The following is a 22,704-nucleotide window of genomic DNA, read 5'->3' as shown; positions in this document are numbered from 1 at the left end:
TGAGGATGAAAACTATTAAGATTTGAAACTAGCTGTGCAATGTCTCTTTACATTATGAGAAACTTTGAATCAATTGTGATTATAACTTTCTATTATAGAGACAAAATTATCATTGATTTAATTAGGAGTTGACAGAGAATGATTATAGAATCAGGTGCTATAAATCAGTAAAAAATCTGACAAAATGATTGAAGGGGCTGGCATATCACAGTTATCCTTTCATAATCGTTAGGTATTGAATTGCTATCTATTATTTATGTCTTTCTGGAAGAAAAAAAATAACGAATGGTCCTTTGCAGGAGCATGAATTTCTATATTGAGTGGGAACTGTAAATTTTTATTGATATTGATGTAGGATTGAATGCCCCCCCCACCAAAAAAAATTTGCAGTTCAAGCATGCTTCTGATACAAGTCTTATTTCTACTTGGTGTTCAGATTCAAATATGTCTCTCCATGAGTTACGGATTATGAGAATTAGCAAAGCTATGTAATGGTACATATAAATGAAGCATAAGTGAAAGATGTGGATTTATGGAAACTGAGTACTTTGAAACTGTTGCACCTGAGTTTGCATTATCTGTTAAAATATCTTTGATACATTAACCAAAACTCATCTATTAAGTACGCTTCTTTACATGGTACTGTTTTGTGTAATTTAAGTGGTAAGAGGGCCTTGCTTTAAAAAATGTTTGAGAAAACACTGTCCTAATAGGCAGACCATATGACAAATATTGAATAATTACATTTTTTTGTAGAAAGTAAATAAATGAACATCAACAAAGGGGAATTTGTCACTTTTAGGCATATTTCACAGCAATGAACTACTAGCTAGTAATGCTTCTGTTTTCACACAGTTTTATATTACATCTGGCCAGTGCCATCAATCAATCAACAAACATTTCTTAAGTGTTTATTATGTGCCACACTCTGAGCTCTGGGGGTACAAAGAATGACAGAGGTATGCTCTTTGCCTCATAGGCATTCATATTCTAGTGAACAACCTTTTTCATACAAGATGTACACAGAGTAAAAAGAAAGGAATCCTAGTGGGAGGCACTGGGGGCAGAGAGGAAGGACTCCTGTAGCAGGGGGGATTTGAACTGAGTCGAAGTAAACCAGTAGGCCGAGGTGAGTAAGGGGAGCACTCCAGGGATAGGGAAAAGCTTGGAGGTACTAAGTCAGGATACATAGTGGCCTTTGAGGATCAGCAAGAAGGCTGGCATTGCTAGATTGTAAAATATAAGGAGGGGAGTAATGTACAAACAGACTAGAAAATTAGGAACAGGGCAGATTTGTGAAGAGTTTTAAAAGCCACATAGAGGATTTTATATTTGATCTTGGAAGTAATAGGGAGCAAAACCAACGAATTTTATTTATTAGAGAGGGGAAGGCTGACACAATCTGATCTGAGCTTTAGGAAAATGACTTTGGTAGATGAATGGAAGATGCATTGGAGAAGGTAGAGAGCTGTGGCAGGGAGACCTACCAGCAAGCTATTGCAGGTGCATGCACAAGGTGATAAGGTCCTAAGGGCATGTATTGGGATGATAGCTGTGTCAGTGGAGAAAACAGGGCATACAGGAAAGATTGGCGAAGGTAGACATGAAAAGACTTAACAGCTGGTTGGATGCGTACATCTGGATGAAGTCTTTGGATGAATGAGAAGTTGAGGAGGATAACAAGGCATTTGTAATGGGGAGAATTGTAGTGCCCTGGACAAGAATTAGGAAGTTGAGAAGCGGGAAGGATTTGAGGAAAACATAATGAGTTTGGTTTTAAATATGTTGAGTTTAAGATGTCCATGGAACACCAAGTTTGCACTATCCAAAAGCCTCATTTAAACATCTGAAATTCTACTTCATCCATGAAGATGTTTATCAAAAAAGTTTGCTTTTCCCATGTTGACGACTTCCCTACCTATTCTCCCCAATCTCTAACCTAGTTGTGCATTTGCCCTTTTCACACACACCCTTCTTGTCCAGCACTTATCTGTTAACCATTCAGAGGTATAAGATTTGTTTTTTTTTTCTTTTAGCTTCATTTCCTAAATTATCAATATGTTCTTATTTAAATTCCTTTATCCTGGAAGGTGAGGAGTATATATTGTTACTTTGGTACTAAACCTCACATCTTATTTTACAAACATGTATCTTTATGCAGATGTTGTGCAGATACGCTTTTTAAATCTTGCAAGTGAAATTCAACAGCTAGACTGAGACATATTCTCTGAGCAAGATAACAATTTATTGGTAGGGCATGTACCTGCCAACACAATGGGTCAATGGTAGCCTCAGTTTTAAGTCAAAGACCCTGAGTTGGTTACTCACCTCCTTTTTATGAGATTGGAACAAAGAACAGAACAGGGTAAGTGAGGAAACAATACCATGAGTTAGAGGGTAGGTGTCATCATGGGGGTGAAGACAACATGACTGATTGCATATCTGAGGTGTGAGGGACAGTATGATTGGTTGGAAGTTAGGAATGAGGGGCCAGCAACAACCCCCTCTATCCTTTCTGTGACTAAGAAATGTTCATTGTTTAAGTCTAACTGCAAAGTTAGAAGTAGTAGGTCAGACTTCTTTGGATAGCAAACCAGACATCCTTGAAGGATAGCTTGGTGGTTTAAAGATACTATGTCTACCCACCTCCACAAAGGATAGCAGATTTCCTTGAGGCAAGAATAAAACAGTGATTAGCAAGAGAACTGGTTTTCTAAATTTAACTCATTACAGGCCAGCTGAATTTCTGAACTAAGGTCAGAGACAAAGAACTATGACTTAAGCAGTTGCATAGCAAAAATCAATTAATTGTAAATAGGATCAACGTTTGACTTTCACAATGTATTTTAGTAATGTATGCATAATATGGATACTTATTCAATATGTTGCTTGATTACTATTACCATCCAGCTCTATGTAAGGGGAAAGAATAGGAGAATGTGATTGTTTCTTTTTCTGTCCTCTTTTTATAACCAATAAGCAAAACCCTTCAAGTCAGCCAGGCCAGAAAACACTGGAGTTAAAATATATTTCTGGGTGGATAAATGGTTTTCTCCCCTATCTATTTTTCACCTAAGTTATTCATTACTTTAGAACATTCCTTTATCAAACTCCGCCTCCCAAAATTTGCCATTGGGGAGATGGTTTTAAAATAATCTAAATCCATTATCTTCAAAAGAAGATAATGTTCAGGTTTAACACATAAGCTAATAATGAAAGGTAAAATTACTTAAAAGCTTGATATCCATAATAAAGTAATCATACCAACTGATATCATGGTATCAGTTTGCCTAAGGTACCACTGAGTCTGTCATTTTAAGTGTATGCTAAGCCTTTCTAAAACTCTGTCATTGGATTTCTCTAAAGAAAGGTGATCTCCTCAGAAGTTAAATATCTCTGTCAAGAGGGCTATATAATCATGTGACCAAAGATGTGTTGGGATTTCTAGAAATGTTTTCCTGAGAGATATGTATATGTGTGAAACTTTTTAGAACTGTTAATATTTAAGCTATTATATAGCCACTTTAGAATTTCTCTCTTGGATATACCAGAGTTGGCTTTGATGCCTTTTAGGGAGGTTGGAACAGACTGAAACATTGGGGGTCTTGGGGTATTTTTTCATATGGAATGCCTTAAGTCAGTATATGCTAATGTTGGTATTCTTGTCTTTATGTCTATGCATTCTTTAGCTATGAGGATAACAGACCCTTCATCAAGTAAGAATGACCTGAATGGCTGATAAATTTCATTTATCAGTGTGGTCCCATGAACCAGCTGTCAAATCAGTATTGGAAAACCATTAAGACTTCTGTCATTCACCTTGAGGCAGAAGAGCAAACTGTGCAGGAAAACAGTTAGGCATACAGCTTATGTGCAGAGTAAACATGCTGCGGGCGTATTGCCGAACATTTCTGCTTCCCATGTTTCAATTGGATACCACCTGAACTGAGTGACACAGTCATAGCCATAGTCATTTCATGTGGTACAGACTTGCTATGCTTAGAATGGCTTTTTCTTTCATCTGTGATGTGTCCCTCTGTCTACATCCATGCGTGTTGTTGTTGTCCATGTTTGGCCTTCATTTTGGATTTCTGATTCTTAATATGATTGAGTGGTAGTTTGTTAAAATGATCGTATGCTCATGAAGCGGCCTGATTTCTGCTGACATTAATGGGAATCTGCTAAATTAAATAAGTAATATTTTCTTTAGAAAAAAGGAAAAAGGATCTTTCGGAATAAAATCAAAGAATTGTCATGAAATAGGCCTATTTTTGTCTCCTATAATTTGAGTAATAAGGCTAATTTTTTCCCCCAAGGGGGAAAAATACCCATGATTAAAAAAAATATCTGGAGCAAAAATTCAAGTCTGTACTAGTATATTGAAACAACACGCTAAATGTCTAAAAACAAACTACTCTTTGTAGAAAGCTTTCTGTTCATGAAAACAACAAAATAAGATTGAGAATGCTAGCTTAATTTTGCAATAAACTTTCAGTTTGTTCTTCTGGTGAAGAGTCCTTTGTTTCCATTGCTGTCCAGTGCCATTTTCATTGTATCAGAATTTTGCTTATTTTCCCTTTTAAAGCCAGAGCACATTGCATTTTGATACAACTATGCCCCTCTCTTCTAAAGTTAGTTTTCTAAAGAGTGATAATGTTGAATAGCTCACACTGTCCTTGCTCTAAATCAAAGTAGAATCTTTGCCTTGATATTATGAATATTCTCTCCATATTTCCCACTGGTCACTTCTATGAGACTATTAGTTTATCCTAGCAGCTCTCATTTGACTGAATTCAGGGATATAATAAGATATCACTCTTTGAAATTTAGTGCAGTTATGTAAATATGAGAAAAAGGATAGCTGAAAAATATAATTTCATAAGTCAAACTGTATGGATTCACTATACTACAATTACTTAACTTTCATTAATTAAACAAAGTGAATTTAGCATGCAGTTAAAACTTGAATCTGATCTAATTTCTGATTGAGTAAAGGGAAAAAAGTAAAAGAGCTGAGCTAAATTGTTGCAAGATTTTAACAATTGACCATTCTTCATTCTCATTTCAACATTTTTTTTCTCATTTCAACCAATGTTTTCTTAAAGAATTTATTCACATTTTATTTTCTTTAAATGTTTTCTAGGCTACATTACATATAGTAAATATCAACTTAAAGTAAACCTTTCAACTTCTTAAACATGGACTAATCTTTTCTTTGAATAATTAAAATGTATAATTTAGGTATTATGCTAACAATGGCTATTCTGAATATGGTTTTTCTTACTTATATATCACAAAATTACTGTGATATAAACTTGAGATTCATCTTGCTGCTCTTACTTTATTTTTCACTTTTAAAAGACCATCCCCAAGAGATCTCACCTTAAATGAATTCCCTTTATAATTCAAAAGTACTTTTAGTCTCCGTCTTCCCCAGCATAGAGATGTCACTGAATGCAACTGCAGCATATCATAAATGGTTTGATTTCTTTCTATGAAGCTATAAATAACATGGTAAACTTTATCCCTGCTGAAGTGGAAGGCAAGTAGACAGCTTTAAAGAAATGCCAGTCAACAACATTTATTGAAACTGTGGTTACCAAAAACAAAATGAAATGAAAAAAGAAGGTGAATTAGCCACACAACTTTGTTGAGATGTAGAATCATTTAGCAAATGCTCTGGTGAGGTGAGAGGGAGTCTGTTTTTATTGCTAGGTTCATGGGGCTCTCTTTCATGCTATACGGGGGAACAATGTGACCAGAGATCTGAAGACTTTGATGACCTCTACAGAAGTATGAGAATCATTACAATTAACAATCATGTATGGCATCTTGGCAGGAGTTTATAGTACAAGAAGCTAATACTGTGGCACTGGTTTCTGTTCCAGTGTACTCCACATAATAAATATCCTTAACCTTTCACTTCCCTCATTTCATCTTGTTCCATGGGACTTAACAGATCATACAAGGGTAAAGGTTCCTTGGCACCTGACCATTCCTTCTAGTAGTAAGCAGAAAGTCTGACTACCAAAAATCAAGGTTATCTGAACCAATATGGAATTTTTTTTGCATCCAAAGCAGTAAATAATTCTTAGATAATTATGTGGAATAGAAACTGTAGTTGCATTTATGATTAAAATCTCTCAAGTCCCTAGACATTTAGCAGTTTTTCTACCTGCCTCTAGGACTGGGAAAAATCTTTAAAATTCACTCAGATATTTTAAAAAATTTTCTTTCTACTATTCATTGTATTTATATCAATAAATAGAGGTTCAGAAATAAATAAATTTAAGAGAGCTTAGGGGTGCTTTTGAAAAGTAGAAAAATACAGACAAAAATTAGTTTAAAGATGACATGGTGAGATATCTCAAGCTATCAACCTAGTGAGACCAATGAAATTCACCTATATTTATAAGCTTTTTTTTCTTGTCATTTGCCAAACCCACATCTGCATATCATTTGCATTCATGATACATATATGAGCAATGTATACACATTTGTGTTGGATTAGATTAATTTCTGTGTTCATAACATTTTCATATGTGTATTTCTCCTCAAACTTGAAGATGTGTGTTATTGCTTTAAAATCCTAGAGTGCTTATGCTACTTGTCTTACATATTTCATAGATAAAAATTTATCAGAACATACACATTTCAATGTCCACATTGTTACTGTGCTGTTGCTGTAATGATCCAAGAATGATTCCTTTAATCATTTTTTCCCCTTTCTCTCCTCAGGTCATGGGTTATAGGTGCAATAGCTCTACTCTGCCTATTAGGACTGACCTGGGCCTTTGGACTTATGTATATTAATGAAAGCACAGTCATCATGGCGTATCTCTTCACAATTTTCAATTCTCTACAGGGAATGTTTATATTCATTTTCCATTGTGTTCTTCAGAAAAAGGTAAGCCAGCTTTTCCAGTTATGCATAAAAATAATATGGTTTATGGTTGTCAAGCATACTATTACAGATAGTCCTTGATTTTTTTTAGTTTCTCTAGACCTTACTTATAACAATAGAATATTATATGAAGGAGGTATCATCAGGAATTTTTTTAAACTAGAAGTTAGGAAGTTCTAGAAGCTCTCTTAAAATAGTTCTTTTTAAAGGTTTTGTAAGTTTAGAGGAAACTAGGAGTTAAGAAGGTATTCTAGGAAATGATATTCCCTTTTAACCTTTGTTAATGCTTATTAACCCTAATAAATGGCAGTCATTTTCATTGACAAGAAAGTATAAGTCTTCATTTTCAGAGTAAGACTAATACATCAAAAAGTAAGTTTGCTTTTATTTTAAATGTATTAATCAAAAATTATACTTTTGAGAGTTAGCTGACAAATACTTGTTTCTTTTCATTGTTTATAATTTTTTAAATTATTTTAAAAGACTGAGAAAGTTTAAAAATTTATGTTTGATTTCAAGATACACTTTTAAAGATTGTAAACACTGGGCCTTGATCTTCATATAAAGAGAAATCAAACTATCCTCTTGCCCCTCATTCATTACTCGTATCGAAAATGGAGAGTAAATAGCAATGTTTTTGCTAAATTAAGGTTTTTAAAATAAATTCATATATCACCACCATTATCACTAAGATTCATACGGAACTTAACCCGTACAGTGACAATGAGCTTATATTGAGATGACATTTTTCTGGTGTATATACATATATTTCCATATAATTATATAGTTGTATGTTCCTATGTGTTTTTACACACACACAAAATTATTTGAAGTATTTTGTTAGAATGGATACATCTACCACCAACACAAATCACAAATTATTTTGCACTACCAAAAAATGTCCTTATGAGTTGTAGCCAGAAAAAATTAATTACTTTCAAGCTAATAATTTTCTAAAAATTATTTAAGCTCAAGTTACATGCAAGAAATGAGTTTTCAGCCTAATTTGACACTTTTAAAAAGTGTTTTATGTTGAAATGGCCTTCAAATACCTGAGTGTTGCTTTGAACTATTTAATTTTATTTTTAATTACAAACCAAAGTATACTTATTTATTATTATCTAATTGATGGCATACTTGTATATATATATAAGCATATACAGAATATTTGGTTGTATTCATTTTAACCATCTAAATAAATTATTGTAAGCAAACAAAATACATTTAAGAAAATTAGTTCAATATTTTATATATGTCTTGTATCACTATGATAACTTGATAGGTTTTCTCTTAGTAAGTATGTTTCTAAGGCAGCTAAGTGGCACAGCAGCTAAAGTGCTGGGCCTGGAGACAGGAAAATCTGAGTTCAAATCCAGATTCAGACACTTATTAGCTGTGTGACCCTGGAAAAGTCACTTAACTCTGTTTGCATCAGTTTCCTCATCTGTAAAAAGGAAATGGAAAACCACCCTAGTATCTTTGCCAAGAAAATTCCCAATGGGGTCACAAAGAGTGGGACATGATATAAAAACAACTGAATAATTACAAGAAGTATGTTTCTAGAGTTTAATCTATAGGCACCCATTGATATCAAATTTGTTCCTTTTTTTAGGATGGCACCATTCAGTATATCATAGTTCTAATTTCTGCCACTGTAGTCGTTTGGATCAAGTCAATTCATTACATGTTATAATTGTAATTTTCACAAATGGGAGTCAAAGACAAATCACTTTTCTGAATATTTCTATATTGTATTACATCAAAAAATTACTAAAATGATATAGATTTCATTTAAGATAGAGAGTATACAATATTGCTGAACAATTAAGACTTATAAACAAGAAAAAATAAAGTAGTATAACGTAGTACATGACTAGGTGAGAGATTGTTTGGTGCAGAACTTAAGTGTTATACTGTGGGTGGCTTTATGGAAAAACTAGGACTTTAAGGGCATATGAGTAGGTAGAGACGAAAACGTTCTTCCTTGCTTCCTACCCTCATATCCTTTTAATCCTGGCAGCTGCAACTGAACCCCAGTCTGTATCAGCCCAGTCTCAGACTTCGGGATCAACCTTAGCCATAAACTTGGGAGAAATAAAGGAGCCTTATGTCAGTAGCTTGCTGCCTTAGTATCAGATCTTCTGGCCCTATTGTTACTAGGTTCTTTGCTTCATTCTCCACCTCTCCAGGTACTATTTTCCTGATGTTAGGTGTCCTGCTTTTTATTCCTTTGACAGATTCAATTTTCCTAATAATGTTAAAACTACAAGATATGTAGCCAAAGGACTGTGTTCAAATTCCAGCTCTGCTGTCTGCTACCCATGTAACCTTGTAAAATATATCAGTCAACAGCATTTATTAAGCACCTGCTCTTTGTTAGAGATATAAAGACATAACTTCTCTGAGCCTCTGTTTTCTCATCTGTAAAATTAGGAAGCTTAAATGTGATGGTCTCACGGGGTCCTACAAACTCTAAATCTATGAGACCATGATCTTCCATAACTCAGCTTCTTACTTTCTACTTCTATATTTCAGGGGGCTAGATTTATTGCCTTTATATTTCAGTCTCCAAACTTTCATGTCTTCCCAGCATCTGTTCCTAGACTACCATGATACTGACTACCAACTACCATGGATATCTTCCATTTTCCTGCCATTTGAGTCTATGAAAATTAATGGTCTGTCTATGTTTTGATCAACACTTCTGCCTCCCTCTGTCTCCAACTTATGAACCCTATTGAGTTTTTGGCTAATAGGACCTTACATTTTTTTTGTCCTTTCCCTTATACTTGATTTCCAATTTCGGGGTCTATTTTTTAGACTCATTTTCCTAGTCATGACTCTGGAATAGCAATTCTTGCACATACTTACATGTTTAGATAGATTCTCAACTTTTTATCAACCTGGGTCACTTGTCTGGATTCTCAAAACCAGCTTTTCCTGGTTTGGCTTATCATATTATAGGCTGTTACATTAATTACAAAGAGGATAGTAAATGGTCTTCGAAACAAGGAAATGTCATGACAGAAGTCACAGAGGCATAAATGTGTTTGACATGTGAAGGGATACCTGGATGAAATGGTATTTTGTTGGAAGTTAGTGAATCAACCAAGTAGGGAAGGGCCAGTTATAGAAGAGTTTGATTGTGGTTGTGATGAACATTAGGGAAGATATTTTTAAATCACATAATTAAACTACTAGGTTAGGAAAAATAATATGGCAGTAGTATACAAAGTACATTCCATAAAGGTCGAGACTAGAGTATATCATACTAATCTACAAAGATGATGGCAGATAAAGTGGTGTCAATGGGAATGGAAAAGTAGAAAATAAAAAGATAAATTAAGACATCAGCTAGACATAGGAGAATTAAATATATGGATAGGTCAAAGTTAACCTAGAAATTTTACTTTTTGGGGAAGTGAAAAATTATTGTTAGCAGCAAAATAACAGGAAAATTTAAAAGAGGGAACCAATTTGTAGAGAAAACAAGTTCATTTTGAACATAAAGAGTGATATGATATGGACAGATGGATACATACATACGTATATATATATATATATATATATATATATATATATATATATATATATATATATATATAAGCTTAGTAAAGTGTCACATCAGTAAACTTGGAATTCATCAAGAAGAAAATGAGTCTAAAGAAATTGGGGTAGATGAACTCCCCCACCACCAAGAAAACTAAGATTGGTGAGCAGGTAGACAAAAACAAAACCCTAAAATATGACCAGTATTAGTGGTATGAGGGAGGAAAAAGAAATTCTATGTGGAAGGAGAAAGAGAAGGAGTGGTCAGAAAAGTAGAGGTACCAGAATAACGTAGTGGAACAGAAATCAAGGGAAGGGAAAATTTCAAGAAACTAGTGCTTAGTATTGACAATGTCCATAGAGATTTTAAGAATGAGCACTGAGGCAATGGTGCTAGATTTGGTTGGAAAAATTCAATTCAGTTCTATAAATATTTAATGTCATCTATAACCAAGGACATTGTGTTAGGCATTGTGGTCAGTACAAAAATGAGAAAAGACAAATTACTTCCCCCTAAGGACAAGGGGTAAGGGAAGTATGAAACCATCTAAAATAAAAGGCAGAACAATTGATATAGTTTAGAGGAGGGAGAGAACATATTTAAATCAGGAGCTCAGGCAATGTTTCATGGAGACAATGTGTATTTGAGAAGGCTTTGAAAGATGAGTAATGTTTTGGCAAGTGGGTGATATTCTAGGAGAGAACTGTATGAATAAATTTTGGGAAGTGGGAGAGTACGATGTATTTTGGAGGAATAGGCAGTAATCTACTTGGGCTGAAACTTTCATAGTGGGAAATAAGACTAGAAAGAAATGTTAGAAATTCCAAACTGAGGAATCAAATGGTGTGATGCAATGGAAAGAACCCTGGATTTGGAGTCTGAATATCTGTATTCAAATCCTGTAAGGATTTACTTGTGTAATCTGGAGCAAATCACTTCACCATTCAGGACCTCAGTTTCCTCAAACTGTAAAATAGAGAAGTTGGCCTAAATTAGATCTCTTCTATCTCTAAAGCTATTATCCTGTGCTCCTGTTACTTTAGTCAAGAGAAAATAGTGAAGCATCAAACATTTTTTAAGCAGGGGACTGACTTGAACATAACTAGGTATTTATAAGATTTTTGAGGGGCAGTTTCCTTAGGGGATAAAGCCTTTTACCCAAATCCCAGGAAACTCTAAGATAATGTGAAAGAGCCAGTACCTGGAGCAAGGAAGCAAATTAGTATATATTTCACTGTTCAATTGCTGGCCAGAGAGCACCAATAAAAACTGAGGTTTAAGGTCAGAGATATCAGGAAAGAGGAAAGACCACAAAATCCAAGCAGGTCTCCAGAATCAACAGCTTTTTCATGTTGACAAATACTGTGAGTTCCAAGCAGTATAAGTTTGTCAGGCCACTGTCCTCAAATACTAAGTGGAGAGAGGGAAAATCAGGGGCATGAGAAATGACCAATTAGCTGTTATATGATGGGCTCAGTTTAAAACTGTTGTCTAATTTGGTTTCTCCTGCATTCCTACTTTGAAGTATCTCCCTTTGTCCTTCTTTCCTGAGGTGATTAAGTCAGCATGAAAGACAATATTTGTATGTGGGTGAATGGGTGAGGGGTGTCAGGGAGAAGGTAGAAATGGTCAGTCAGACAACTAGCATTTATTAATGGTGTCCCATGTATTTATATAAAGTAAATACAAAAGCCAGGGGAATAGGGAATAGAGTTGGAACCCTAAAAGCAGGGGGATCCATCAAGGCCTCTGAGAATATAAAAGACTTGACAACTAATTCAATATAGGAAATAAAGGCAAAAGAAAAATCAAACACAATGCTAAAGTTTCAAAGCTGGATTGTACCATTGACAGAAATGAGAGAGTGATCTAGTTGAATGTTGCAGATTACATGTTCTATTTTGGTCATATTGAATTTGAGGTGCTAGATGGACATCTGATTGGAAGCATGTAGTAACAGATAAATGAAAATGTAGGACTAGAGATGATTAAGTCATAAGAACCCTTCGAAAAAGCTATATTTGTCAAACAAAAGCCAGGTGGCATGGAGGTAAGGAGTGACAGTGGAGAGGAACTAAAGGGAGTAGGTATAGACCATTTGTTGAAAGATTTTGGCAAGGAAAGAGAGATCTGTTATGCCATGATGTTCACTAGTACAGATTCTATTTTAATGTTACCATAAATTTAGTTTTTATAAGCTTATTTACAGAGGGTCAGATTTACTTAACCTTATGAGTTCAAGTGGACACTCTCAAATGCTTAACCAATGTAAATCTGATAAAAAATGAGCAGAAACATTTTGTATTTAAAACAAAAAAACACACTTTTAAAAAATTTTAGATATTACTTGTTTCTGTGTTGTGTGATTTCGTTAGTAAATGTACATTACTTTCCCTCTAAAGTCAGTCTTTTTGCCGATTTATAAAAATCTGACAATACAGTAAGTAAACAGGATGAACCTACAGATTAAATACTCTTCTCATTGCCTTTTACTCTATATAATATTTTCTACTTTCAACATATATTTAAAATGATCACATACTAACATATCAGTATGTTGTGAGCTTAATTTAAAATATAACAGTTGATATACCAAGTAACTCAAAATACTTAAAGGCCCATTCTTAAATGCTTCTATTTCATATTATTAAAGTGTACATTTTGGTGATTTTTTTATAATTAAAGTCAGGGATAGAACTCAATATCAGTGCATGTAAATTTTTTAAAAATGAATGCTAATTTTTCAACTTGGGGCAATTTGTAGTACCTAAGGAACTTATAAGAAAAAAATTCTTAACAGAAGCAATGCTTCTTCTTGAGTTATCTGCCTAAGTTCCATTATGCTTATTCTAGTACACCCATTCATATATGGTTTAATTCAAGAAATTTCAATTGGTTTAATTATGAAAGTTTGGCATTTTTGCTGGTCCAAGCTTATTGTTTTTACAATGCAAGAACATTTAACCTTCATAATTCTGTCTCTTTCACAGTATGTAAGTTATATGCTTTTGTGACTAAGACTTCTCCTACAGACCTTTTTTTTTGTAAGAACAAAAATACTTTAATAGTGTTTGCTCATCCAGTACACCAGTTTAATTTTATTGACTCTCTACTGGGATTTGTCCAAAATGGTTATTCTCCTGACTTGATGGTCTGGAGTAATAGCAACTCTCACAAAAAGAATTCTCCTCCTTGCCATCTATGATATAGAAAATATTCACACTGAAATAAGATGGAGTGGTGGTCAGCTATTTAAAGGCAATTAAGCAAGAGTTTAACATGAATAAATGGGCTTGATAACATAAAAAATCAAGCACTCAAAGAGTTGTTTTATGGCAATTGATAAGAAAATCCCTGTAGAAAATGACTATGGTCCTAGGCATGTCATTTGATTCATCTTTCTTTTCTCCTTTTAAATAATTTCTTATGTTAAATAATTTCATATGTTTAATGTTCAAAATAAAATAAGAGCAAATTAAAGTAGACTTGAGAATGCAATGAGTAATGTGTCAACATGGGGCTTCATCATGGTGATTTTACTCAGTAGTTCAAAATATCCATCTTTCTTTGGGAATTGAAGACATTCTAAATGGCCTCCTTTCTCTGATCACCCCCCCCCATGTCTTTAACGTCTAGTGTGATATTGCCAATTCTGTGAGGGGAAAAAAAATATATATATATATATACATATATATATATATGTATATATATGTATATGTATATATATGTATGTATATATACATAAAAAATTATACAAAATTTATGTGTATATATGTGTGTGTGCTTTTTTTTCACTAGAACCTTATAATCATGCTAGTTATAGGCTTCCTGGCCAGCATAGCAATTGGTTTAGGTTTGAGTGGCTTCATGATAAAAGTGATCATAGTTGTTTTTCTTTTTCAAAGACCAAACTTCTTGATAGTCTGAGAAGAGTTAAGAGAAATGGAAGCCATTATGCTTGCCTTTGAAATGGTATAGAAGTATAGAAAGCTAGATGTTCTACCCCAATGACTACCAGACATTCTCTTTCCAGGTCTTTCTCCCTGAGTCTGCTACAAAACACATACACACTCTGTCTCTGTCTCTGTCTCTCCACCTCTTTCCCAGTGACAGCCATGTAGATGGACTCCCAAAAAAGTCAACTATCAATTTCTTTCTCTCTCTCCTGGATTTAAGAGACTGAGCTCCTGTAGAAATTCGGTAGTGAGTTCCAGTGGATGATGTCGTGTCTTTGCCTGAAAATAACCATTGTCCCTTGGATAAGAAACAAATTTCTTAGCCTGCTTTTGAAAATTTTCCACAATCAGGTGCCATTGCATTTCCAGCCTTGTTTTACATCACTGGCACTTTGACCATCCACTTGTCATTCTTGACAGAAAACCATCCCATAATAATTTCTGTCATGAAGTTCTTTGCTGATATCTTTATATCTCTTCTTTGTTTCTGTGTTCCAGCTTGTTCACACTCAACACTTTTCCTTGCTCTCTATGTGGTGGTCCTCTTCAGTTCTTCAGATGCAGTAATGTTCTCACTTCATGCATTATACATTCTGATCAAATTGAATGACTAGCCGTTTACTAATCTCATCATGTTCACCCTCCCTGGCTGTCCCTTATACCGGGAAAACATTTTTTCCCCCACATCTCTCTTGTTGAAATCCTTTTCTTCCTTCTAGGCTTTCCTTGTCTTATATAGCTGAAAGTGATCTTGTCTTGCTAAGATCTCCCAACTCAAATACTCAAATGAAATTTTGGTCTTATTTATTTGAGATTCTAATAATATACATCACAACCCATCATTCTATGTGACTGTTGTCTAGAAAAGAAAGCTCTAGCCACAAAGAACCAGCATGAATTCATCAAAAACATGACATACCAGACTATACTTTCTTCCTCTCATGCAAAGATGTCTGTGCTGTTAAATCACAGAGACTACTACAGATATAGTTTGCTTCGATTTTAATGAAATATTTGATAAGACTTTCATGACTTCTTGTGGAAAATAGGAAGAAATGTACATTAGAATATAAAACAATGAGGTGACTTTGGAACTGGTAGAATGGCAGGATCCAAAGAGTATTCACTAATGATTCATTGTCAGCTTGGTAGGTAGAATGCCCCAGATGTCTCTTCTTGGCACTGGACTCTTTAACATTTCTGTCAGTTGCTTAGATAAAAGCATAGGTGGCATATTTACCAAATGTGCAAAAGCCACATAGCTGGAAGGGATAATACATTGGATGATGGTCAGTATTCAAAAAGACCCTGACAGGATGAATCATTGAGCCAATTGTCATAAGATGAAACTTGGGGTAGGGACCCAGTTAGTCAATAAACATTTATTAAGTGCCTAATAAACAGTGGGGATACAAAAAGAATGAAAAGACAGTCCCTGTCTTCAAGGAGCTCACAATGTAATGGGAGATAAAACAAGCAAACAAACATGTACAAACAAGTGATAGAGAGAGAGGGAGAGGGAGAGAGAGAGAGAGAGAGAGAGAGAGAGAGAGAGAGAGAGAGAGAGAGAAAGAGATGGGTGGGGAATAGTTTGTGGTTTGCCCTTCATTCTCAAGGAGGACCATGACATCAGAGAGATGATGACATGACTTGCAATTGACTTTGATTTGAATGAGGGAGGGCTGTGCAAAGTCACCAGCCTCACTTTCTCCTCCAGATAGAATAAATAGGGACTAATTAAGAGAGAGAAGACACTAGAATTAAGAGGATTTGAGAAAGACTTCCTATAGATGATGGGATATTAGTTGGAACTTAGAGGAGGCCAGGGAAGCCAGTAGGTATAGATGAGGATGAAGAGCATTACAGGAATGTAAACAACAAGGGAAAAATGTCCAAAATCAAGAGTGTCTTGGAGTGTTGTATCAGTAAGGCAAGATTCATGACCTCAAGGATGACCATGAACATGCCTGAATGGTTTGTAATCACAGAGTATGAAAAACTCTCTATGTAGAAAGCAGAGGAAGTATAACATTTATTTAGACTCCAGAGGATAAAATCCCAAAACCAGTAATTCCAATTTGATATAGCAATAATTATATTCCAAAACCAGTAAGACCACCTCAATGTCGCAACAAAGAAATTATAACAGTCATCCTGTAACCTTACCCCCTTCTAGGGCCTTCCTGTAAACAATAACTCACCATTCCTAACTCTCAGCCCAGCACCCTCTTCTGTAGCTCTGTGGATGCTGGCTCTCTCAATGTCTGCTCTTCAGCACCCTCTTAATGTCTGCTGCCTCAATGTCTTCTCAGTTCTGTTCCTCTTCAATCCTCATTCTCTCACACTCTGGGCTCTCCTTCTATACAGTCCTAGCTGGCATCTGATTGGCTAGAACTCAGGTCTGTGATTGGCTGAATTCATGATTGACTAGAACTCAATGCACATACCATTGGCCCTGGCCTTAGCAACTCCCCTTAGGGTCCTGAGGGCTTCACGCCCACATCAGCTTAGCACCTAATAAGTAGGGGCTTTAGACCTACTTACAAACAAAGATATAATCAAGCTTTCCCACCTAGCCCCATCTGAGGCCTGTTGAATGGGTGGGGAAGATCTTTGATCACATTAACCCTATTAGTGTCTTGTTCATGGAACTGCTGGGAGCCCAGTGTCATTAGATCAAAGAGTATCATGTAGGAAGACTGGAAAGGTAGGAGGGGGCTAGGTTATGAACGACTTTGGATAACAAAGGATTTTTTATTTGATCCTAGAGGATATGGTAAACCACTGGAGTTTGTGGAGTGGGGATGAAGGGAGGGGGAGTAAATGTGGTCAAATTTGTGCTTTGAGAAAATTACTTTGGTTGCTGAAGGGAGGATGTATTGAAGTGGGGAGACACTTGGGGCAGGCAGAACTTGGAGGGGTCTTTTGCAATGGTCCAGGTATGAAGTGATGAAGGCCCATACTATAGTGGTGTTAGAGAAAAGAAAGGGAGGGAATATCTTAGAAAAGTTTCAAAGGCTAAAAAAAAACCAGGTCTTGGCAACAGACTGGATATAGACTGACAGATAGTGGGGGGTCAAGGATAAATCCTAGGTTGTGAGCCTGAGGGACTAGGAGGATTACCCTCTACGGTTAAAGGGAGGGTTTGGGGGGTGGGGAATGATAAGTTCTATTTTGGACATATTGAACTTAATATGTCTATGGGAAATTCCATTTGAGACATCTGAAAGGCAGCTTTATTCAAGGTATAAACTAAACTTGTTTTTTCATGGGTATAGGGAACATCTTCCTGGTTGAGGAAAATCATTCTGCCAAAGCAGGGTATTGGCTTTTCTGCCACTTGCAGTCTTAGAGCATTGCTGAGGAGCACTGAGCAATCAAGTGATTTGTCTTTGGCCACACAACCCAGGCCTTCTTGATTTATAGGCCAACTCCTTCCCCTCTCTATGTTACTTCTTTTATGTAAAACTTAATATTAGATAAATGTAAAGTCACAAACTTTGATTCAGAAAGCATCTTCACAAATGCAATTTGGAAGGATGACTAAATTCCATTTGTGTGAAAAGCCTTTAGATTTTTTCATGACAATTGTGTGATATAGCAACCAAGAAAGACATGAAAATCAGGCTACATAGATCCTAATGTCTAGGAAGGGATACCTCCCTCTGCCTTGATCAAACCTCATCTGCTTTCTTGTTTAATTCTGGATCACACATTTTAGGAAAGAAATTAATAAGCTTAGAAACTATCCACATGATAATAAAGTGCCTCAGTGTCATCCCACATATGAAGATCATTTGAAGGAAATCAGGTATATCTGACCTGAAGGAGACTTAAGGAAAATGGAATAGCTATTCTCAATTTTTTTTAATTGTTGCTGCCTTTTCTTTTCCCATTCCCCAATCCCACTGAACCCACCCTTGCAACCAAAAAACAAAACAAACAAAAACAGAAGAGCAAAACAAAGAGTGCCAGAACCTAACAGTATTTCCCTATGTGTCCTCTAAAAAGAGAGAGGGACGTTTCATATCTATTCTCTGTGAACAAGATTGGTCATTGTAGTAACCCAGATTTGTATTTAGTGGGGTTCTTTTGTTTGCTTTTTTGTTTACATTACTCTAGTTTTATATAGACTTTTCTGGTTCTGCTTACTTCATGCTGCATCTATTCATGTAGCCCTTCCAGTGGTTATCTGAATTTTTCACATTTGTCATTTCTTATGACACAGTAACATCCCATTTCATTCATATGCCACATTTTTTCAGCCATTTGTCAATTGATTAACTTCCACTTTGCTTCTAGTTTTTCACTTCCACAAAAATACTACTAGTTTTTTAGTATACATTCAGCTTTTCTTTCTGTCTTTGGCTTATTCATCTTCAAGTATTTAAAATGACTGTCAGAAGAGGAATTTAACTTTTTCCTCATCACCCCAGAAAACAGAACTAGAATCAGTGTATAACAATGGTATATAGCCAAATTTAGGTTTAATATAAAGACAAATTTCTTTACTGTTAGAGTTATCTAGAATTAGAATAAGCTGCCTTAGGTAATAGTGGGTTCTCCCTTCGAACAAAGGCTAGATGACCACTTTGGAGGTGTGTGGCAAAGGCAATATTTTTTTCATTCATTGTTGGAATACATGCTTCCGAGGTCCTTTATGATTCTGAGATTATATGAAATGAGTTCAAGACACCCCAGAGAGATTTCCTCACTCTGTCACTCAACAGAGTATGGCTTAAAAATAAAAACATACTGTATCACTTTTTTAAAAAGATTATTTGACTATCATTTTATATTTTTATTTCTTTTTGGGGAAGCAAGAACTATGATTTCATTGATACGAGGAATTGCTTTTGTGGAACTTCTCTCCAGAAATGCAAACAGGCCTCAGAATATAAGAGAATTGCTTGCAGCTATGAGAGATTAAGGGTCTTGCCCATGGTTAGTCACCTAGCAATTCAATTCAATAAGTATTTATTAAGCGCTTATTATGTACCTAGTAAGTGCCAGGTACTATACTAAGCACATTTAGAGATAGGGCTTGTACCCAGGCCATTTTGACTCAAGACTGTCTCTCTAACTAGTCCTTCATGCTGCCTTCCTTTTTTATTTTTTACATGATAATAAATATTATCACGAAAATAAAATTATTTACAAGTATCAGCAAAGTGCATTAAATTCTAAACAAAACTGAGTTTTGCCAGAAAACAGTTTAGCTATTTGTCTTTTCGGAGTCAGGAGCACATATGATTTTTTCATTTATTTACTATTCTTACACTTTCTGTTCTCATGATTCTATAATTAAAACTAATTCTAGACGCACACAATGAGAAAAATAAAAAGAAATGGACTTGGTGTCACAAAAACATGGTTTCCCATGCTAGCACTGACAAGTCACACATCTCCTGTCTGAATCAGTTTCTTCTTCTATAAAACAGGGAGAACATTACTCAGATTTTGTTATCTCAAGGTTGTTTTAAAGAAAGTTTTATAAGCTATAAATATGATATGTCTGTTATTATTATTATTAATTAGCTGTCTACATATCCTAGTCCCCAGTTCCATTAATTTCATTATGGAACATAATGTTTGAGTTGAACTGGCCCTGGAGGGTTAGCTGAGTATTTATTCTATCAGGTGACCTCTGCCTCAATCAGAGGCACAAAACACAAAACTATTGGTTTTTACAAAGCAGGTTAAAGCATTTCTTTGGTAGAGAAGTGATGGACTGAAGTTGAGGATTAAATCATGTGTTATTTAGATATGGCCAATGCAAGATTAGTTTTCTATGACTATACTTGTTACAGGGGTTTGGTTTTGCTTTTTTCTCATCATGGAGGATAGGGAGGAAGAAAAAGAAAAGAGATATTTATTCACTGAAAAATAATAAAAATTTAAAAGAAGAAATAGGAAAAGGAGTGTATGAAAGTTAGGGACCTGTGTCTGGTTGGAAGAGGGAAAGATGTGATTAGCAGTTTCGTCTCTCTTGCTCTGCCAAAGGAGTGAAATTGCTGGGAAGAATTTAGATGGGAAGCTATAGGACTAGATCAGGGGTGGGGAACCTGTGGCCTGAAGGCCACATGTGGCCCTCTAGGTCCTCAAGTACAGCCCTTTGACTGAATCCAAACTTTACAGAACAAATCTCCTTAATAAAAGGATTTGTTCTTTAAAACTTGCACTCAGTCAAAAGGCAGCATCCAAGGACCTAGAGGGCCACATATGGCCTTGAGACCACAGGTTCTGCAACCTTGGACTAGACTATAGGACTAAGCAAGCATCTCTATCTTCTACACCAATTCAAGGCGAAGTGAGACATTGTGAACTCACTCTATTAATTCATTTTCCCCTGGAATGTACTAAGAATCATTGATCAGGATGGGGAAAGGATACTAGCACAACTGAAGAGCCCAATGTGTCTCATGTATTTAAGGCATGCTGTCATTTTATTTGCCGTATACATGTAAATTTTAATTTATAATGTTCACTTGTAGCATATGAGGGTTTTTTTAGGGGGAGAGGTATCTCATTAAAATATAAAATTCAAAAAGGGGTGAGAGGTTTTTATTTTTACATTTTTTTATGTATGTGTTTTCTGAATTTTTTTTGGCTAGTTCCTAGTTCTTAAGCAAATTTGTCAAAACATGCTATTAAAAATGGATTTTGTTCTTCAATGACCCTAAAGAAGGGAAAATATGTTTTGGGGCAGGGTTCAGGAAAGCCCAGCTCAAGAAACTCAAGTCTCTAGATCTCTGGAAGGGGTATGTCTGGCACCTTCCATAAATATTAACTCAAAGAAAAAAATAGGTTTAAAATAAAATCTCAGCAAACCATGTCCTGTCTTTAAATGTGATAGGTTGGTTTTTATTTTTGTTTTTTGTAACTTCTTCATTAATCTGTTGCCAGAAATAGTAACTTCTAATACCTCAATAAACCAATATACCAGTTTATATTAAATGTTTCTTTTTTTAAGTCCTTTACTTAACATATATTTTAGTACACTCATGTGAAAGCAGTTCAGAGGATAAGATCAGATGAAAGCCAGCAAGTGTTCCCTGGAACCTCAGGGGCTCCCTGTCAGAGTCCTAAAAACTTCTTTTTACTGTTCTTTTAAAAAATATTTTAGTTTTCAACATTGATTTCCACAAGATCTTGAGTTACAAAATTTCTCCCCATTTCCACCCTCTGCCCCACCCTAAGATGGCATAAATTCTGATTGCCCCTTTCCCCAGTCTGCCCTCCTTTCTATCACCTGACTCCCCACCCATGCTTATCCCCTTTTGCCTTGCTTTCTTGTAGGGCAAGATAGATTTCTATACCCCATTGCTTGTATATCTTATTTCCCAGTTGAATATAAAAACAACTTTTTTAAAAGATTTGTTTTTAGAACTTTAAGTTCCAAATTCTCTCCCTTCTTTCCTCCCCACCCACCCTCCTTGAGAAGGCAAGCAATTGAACATAGGTCATACATGTAGCATAACGCAAAATGCTTGCATAATAGTCATGTTGTGAAAGACTAACTATATTTCCCTCCATCCTGTCCTGTCCTCCTTTATTCACTTTTTTCCCTTGTCAAAAGTGTTTGCTTTTGACTACCTCCTCCCCCAATCTGCCCTCTTTTCTGTTATTTCCCCCTCTTATCCCCTCCCCCCCCCCACTTTCCTGTAGGGTAAGATACCCAGTTGAGTATGTATGTTATTCCCTCCTCAGGTCAAATCCAATGAGAGCAAGATTCACTCATTCCCTTTCACCTGCCCCCTCTTCCCTTCCAAAAGAACTGCTTTTTCTTGTCACTTTTATTTGAGATAATTTACCCAATTCTATCTCTGCCTTTCTCCTTCTCCCAGTATATTCCTCTCTCACCCCTTAATTTTATTTCTTTTTAGATATCATCCCTTCATATTCAACTCACCCTATGCCCTCTGTCTCTCCATCTACCTATCATCTATTCTCTTCATCTATGCTTATACTTACAAGGGTCTCATGAGTTAAAAATATCATCTTTCAATGTAGGAATATAAACAAGAGTGTTCAACTTTAGTAAGTCCCTTATGATTTCTCTTTCCTGTTTACCTTATCATGCTTCTCTTAAATCTTGTATTTGAAAGTCAAATTTTCTATTCAGCTCTGGTCTTTTCATAAATAATGCTTGAAAGTCCTCTATTTTATTGAAAATCCATATTTTACCTTGGAGCGTTATACTCAGTTTTGCTGGGTAGGTGATTCTTGTATTTAATCCTAGCTCCTTTGACCTCCAGAATATCATATTCCAAACCCTTCAATCCATTAATGTA

The 22,704-nt window shown here is 35.5% G+C and overlaps 1 protein-coding gene across 1 annotated transcript in view; it reads left to right on the top strand.

Annotated features, from left to right (window-relative positions):
* The window catches only part of ADGRL3 (adhesion G protein-coupled receptor L3), a 373,586-nt gene that overhangs the window by 293,585 nt on the left and 57,297 nt on the right, over positions 1 to 22,704 (top strand). The window contains exons 16-17 of the mRNA XM_036763952.1: positions 3,690 to 3,716; positions 6,739 to 6,907. Of these exons, the coding sequence (XP_036619847.1) occupies positions 3,690 to 3,716; positions 6,739 to 6,907 (196 nt within the window). The remainder of the gene's footprint in view (positions 1 to 3,689; positions 3,717 to 6,738; positions 6,908 to 22,704) is intronic.

Source organism: Trichosurus vulpecula, chromosome 6 (assembly GCF_011100635.1).
Source record: "Trichosurus vulpecula isolate mTriVul1 chromosome 6, mTriVul1.pri, whole genome shotgun sequence".
Lineage (NCBI taxonomy): Eukaryota > Metazoa > Chordata > Mammalia > Diprotodontia > Phalangeridae > Trichosurus > Trichosurus vulpecula.
Note: the sequence above shows the minus strand (reverse complement) of the source record. Positions and strands in the feature narration are given on the sequence as shown.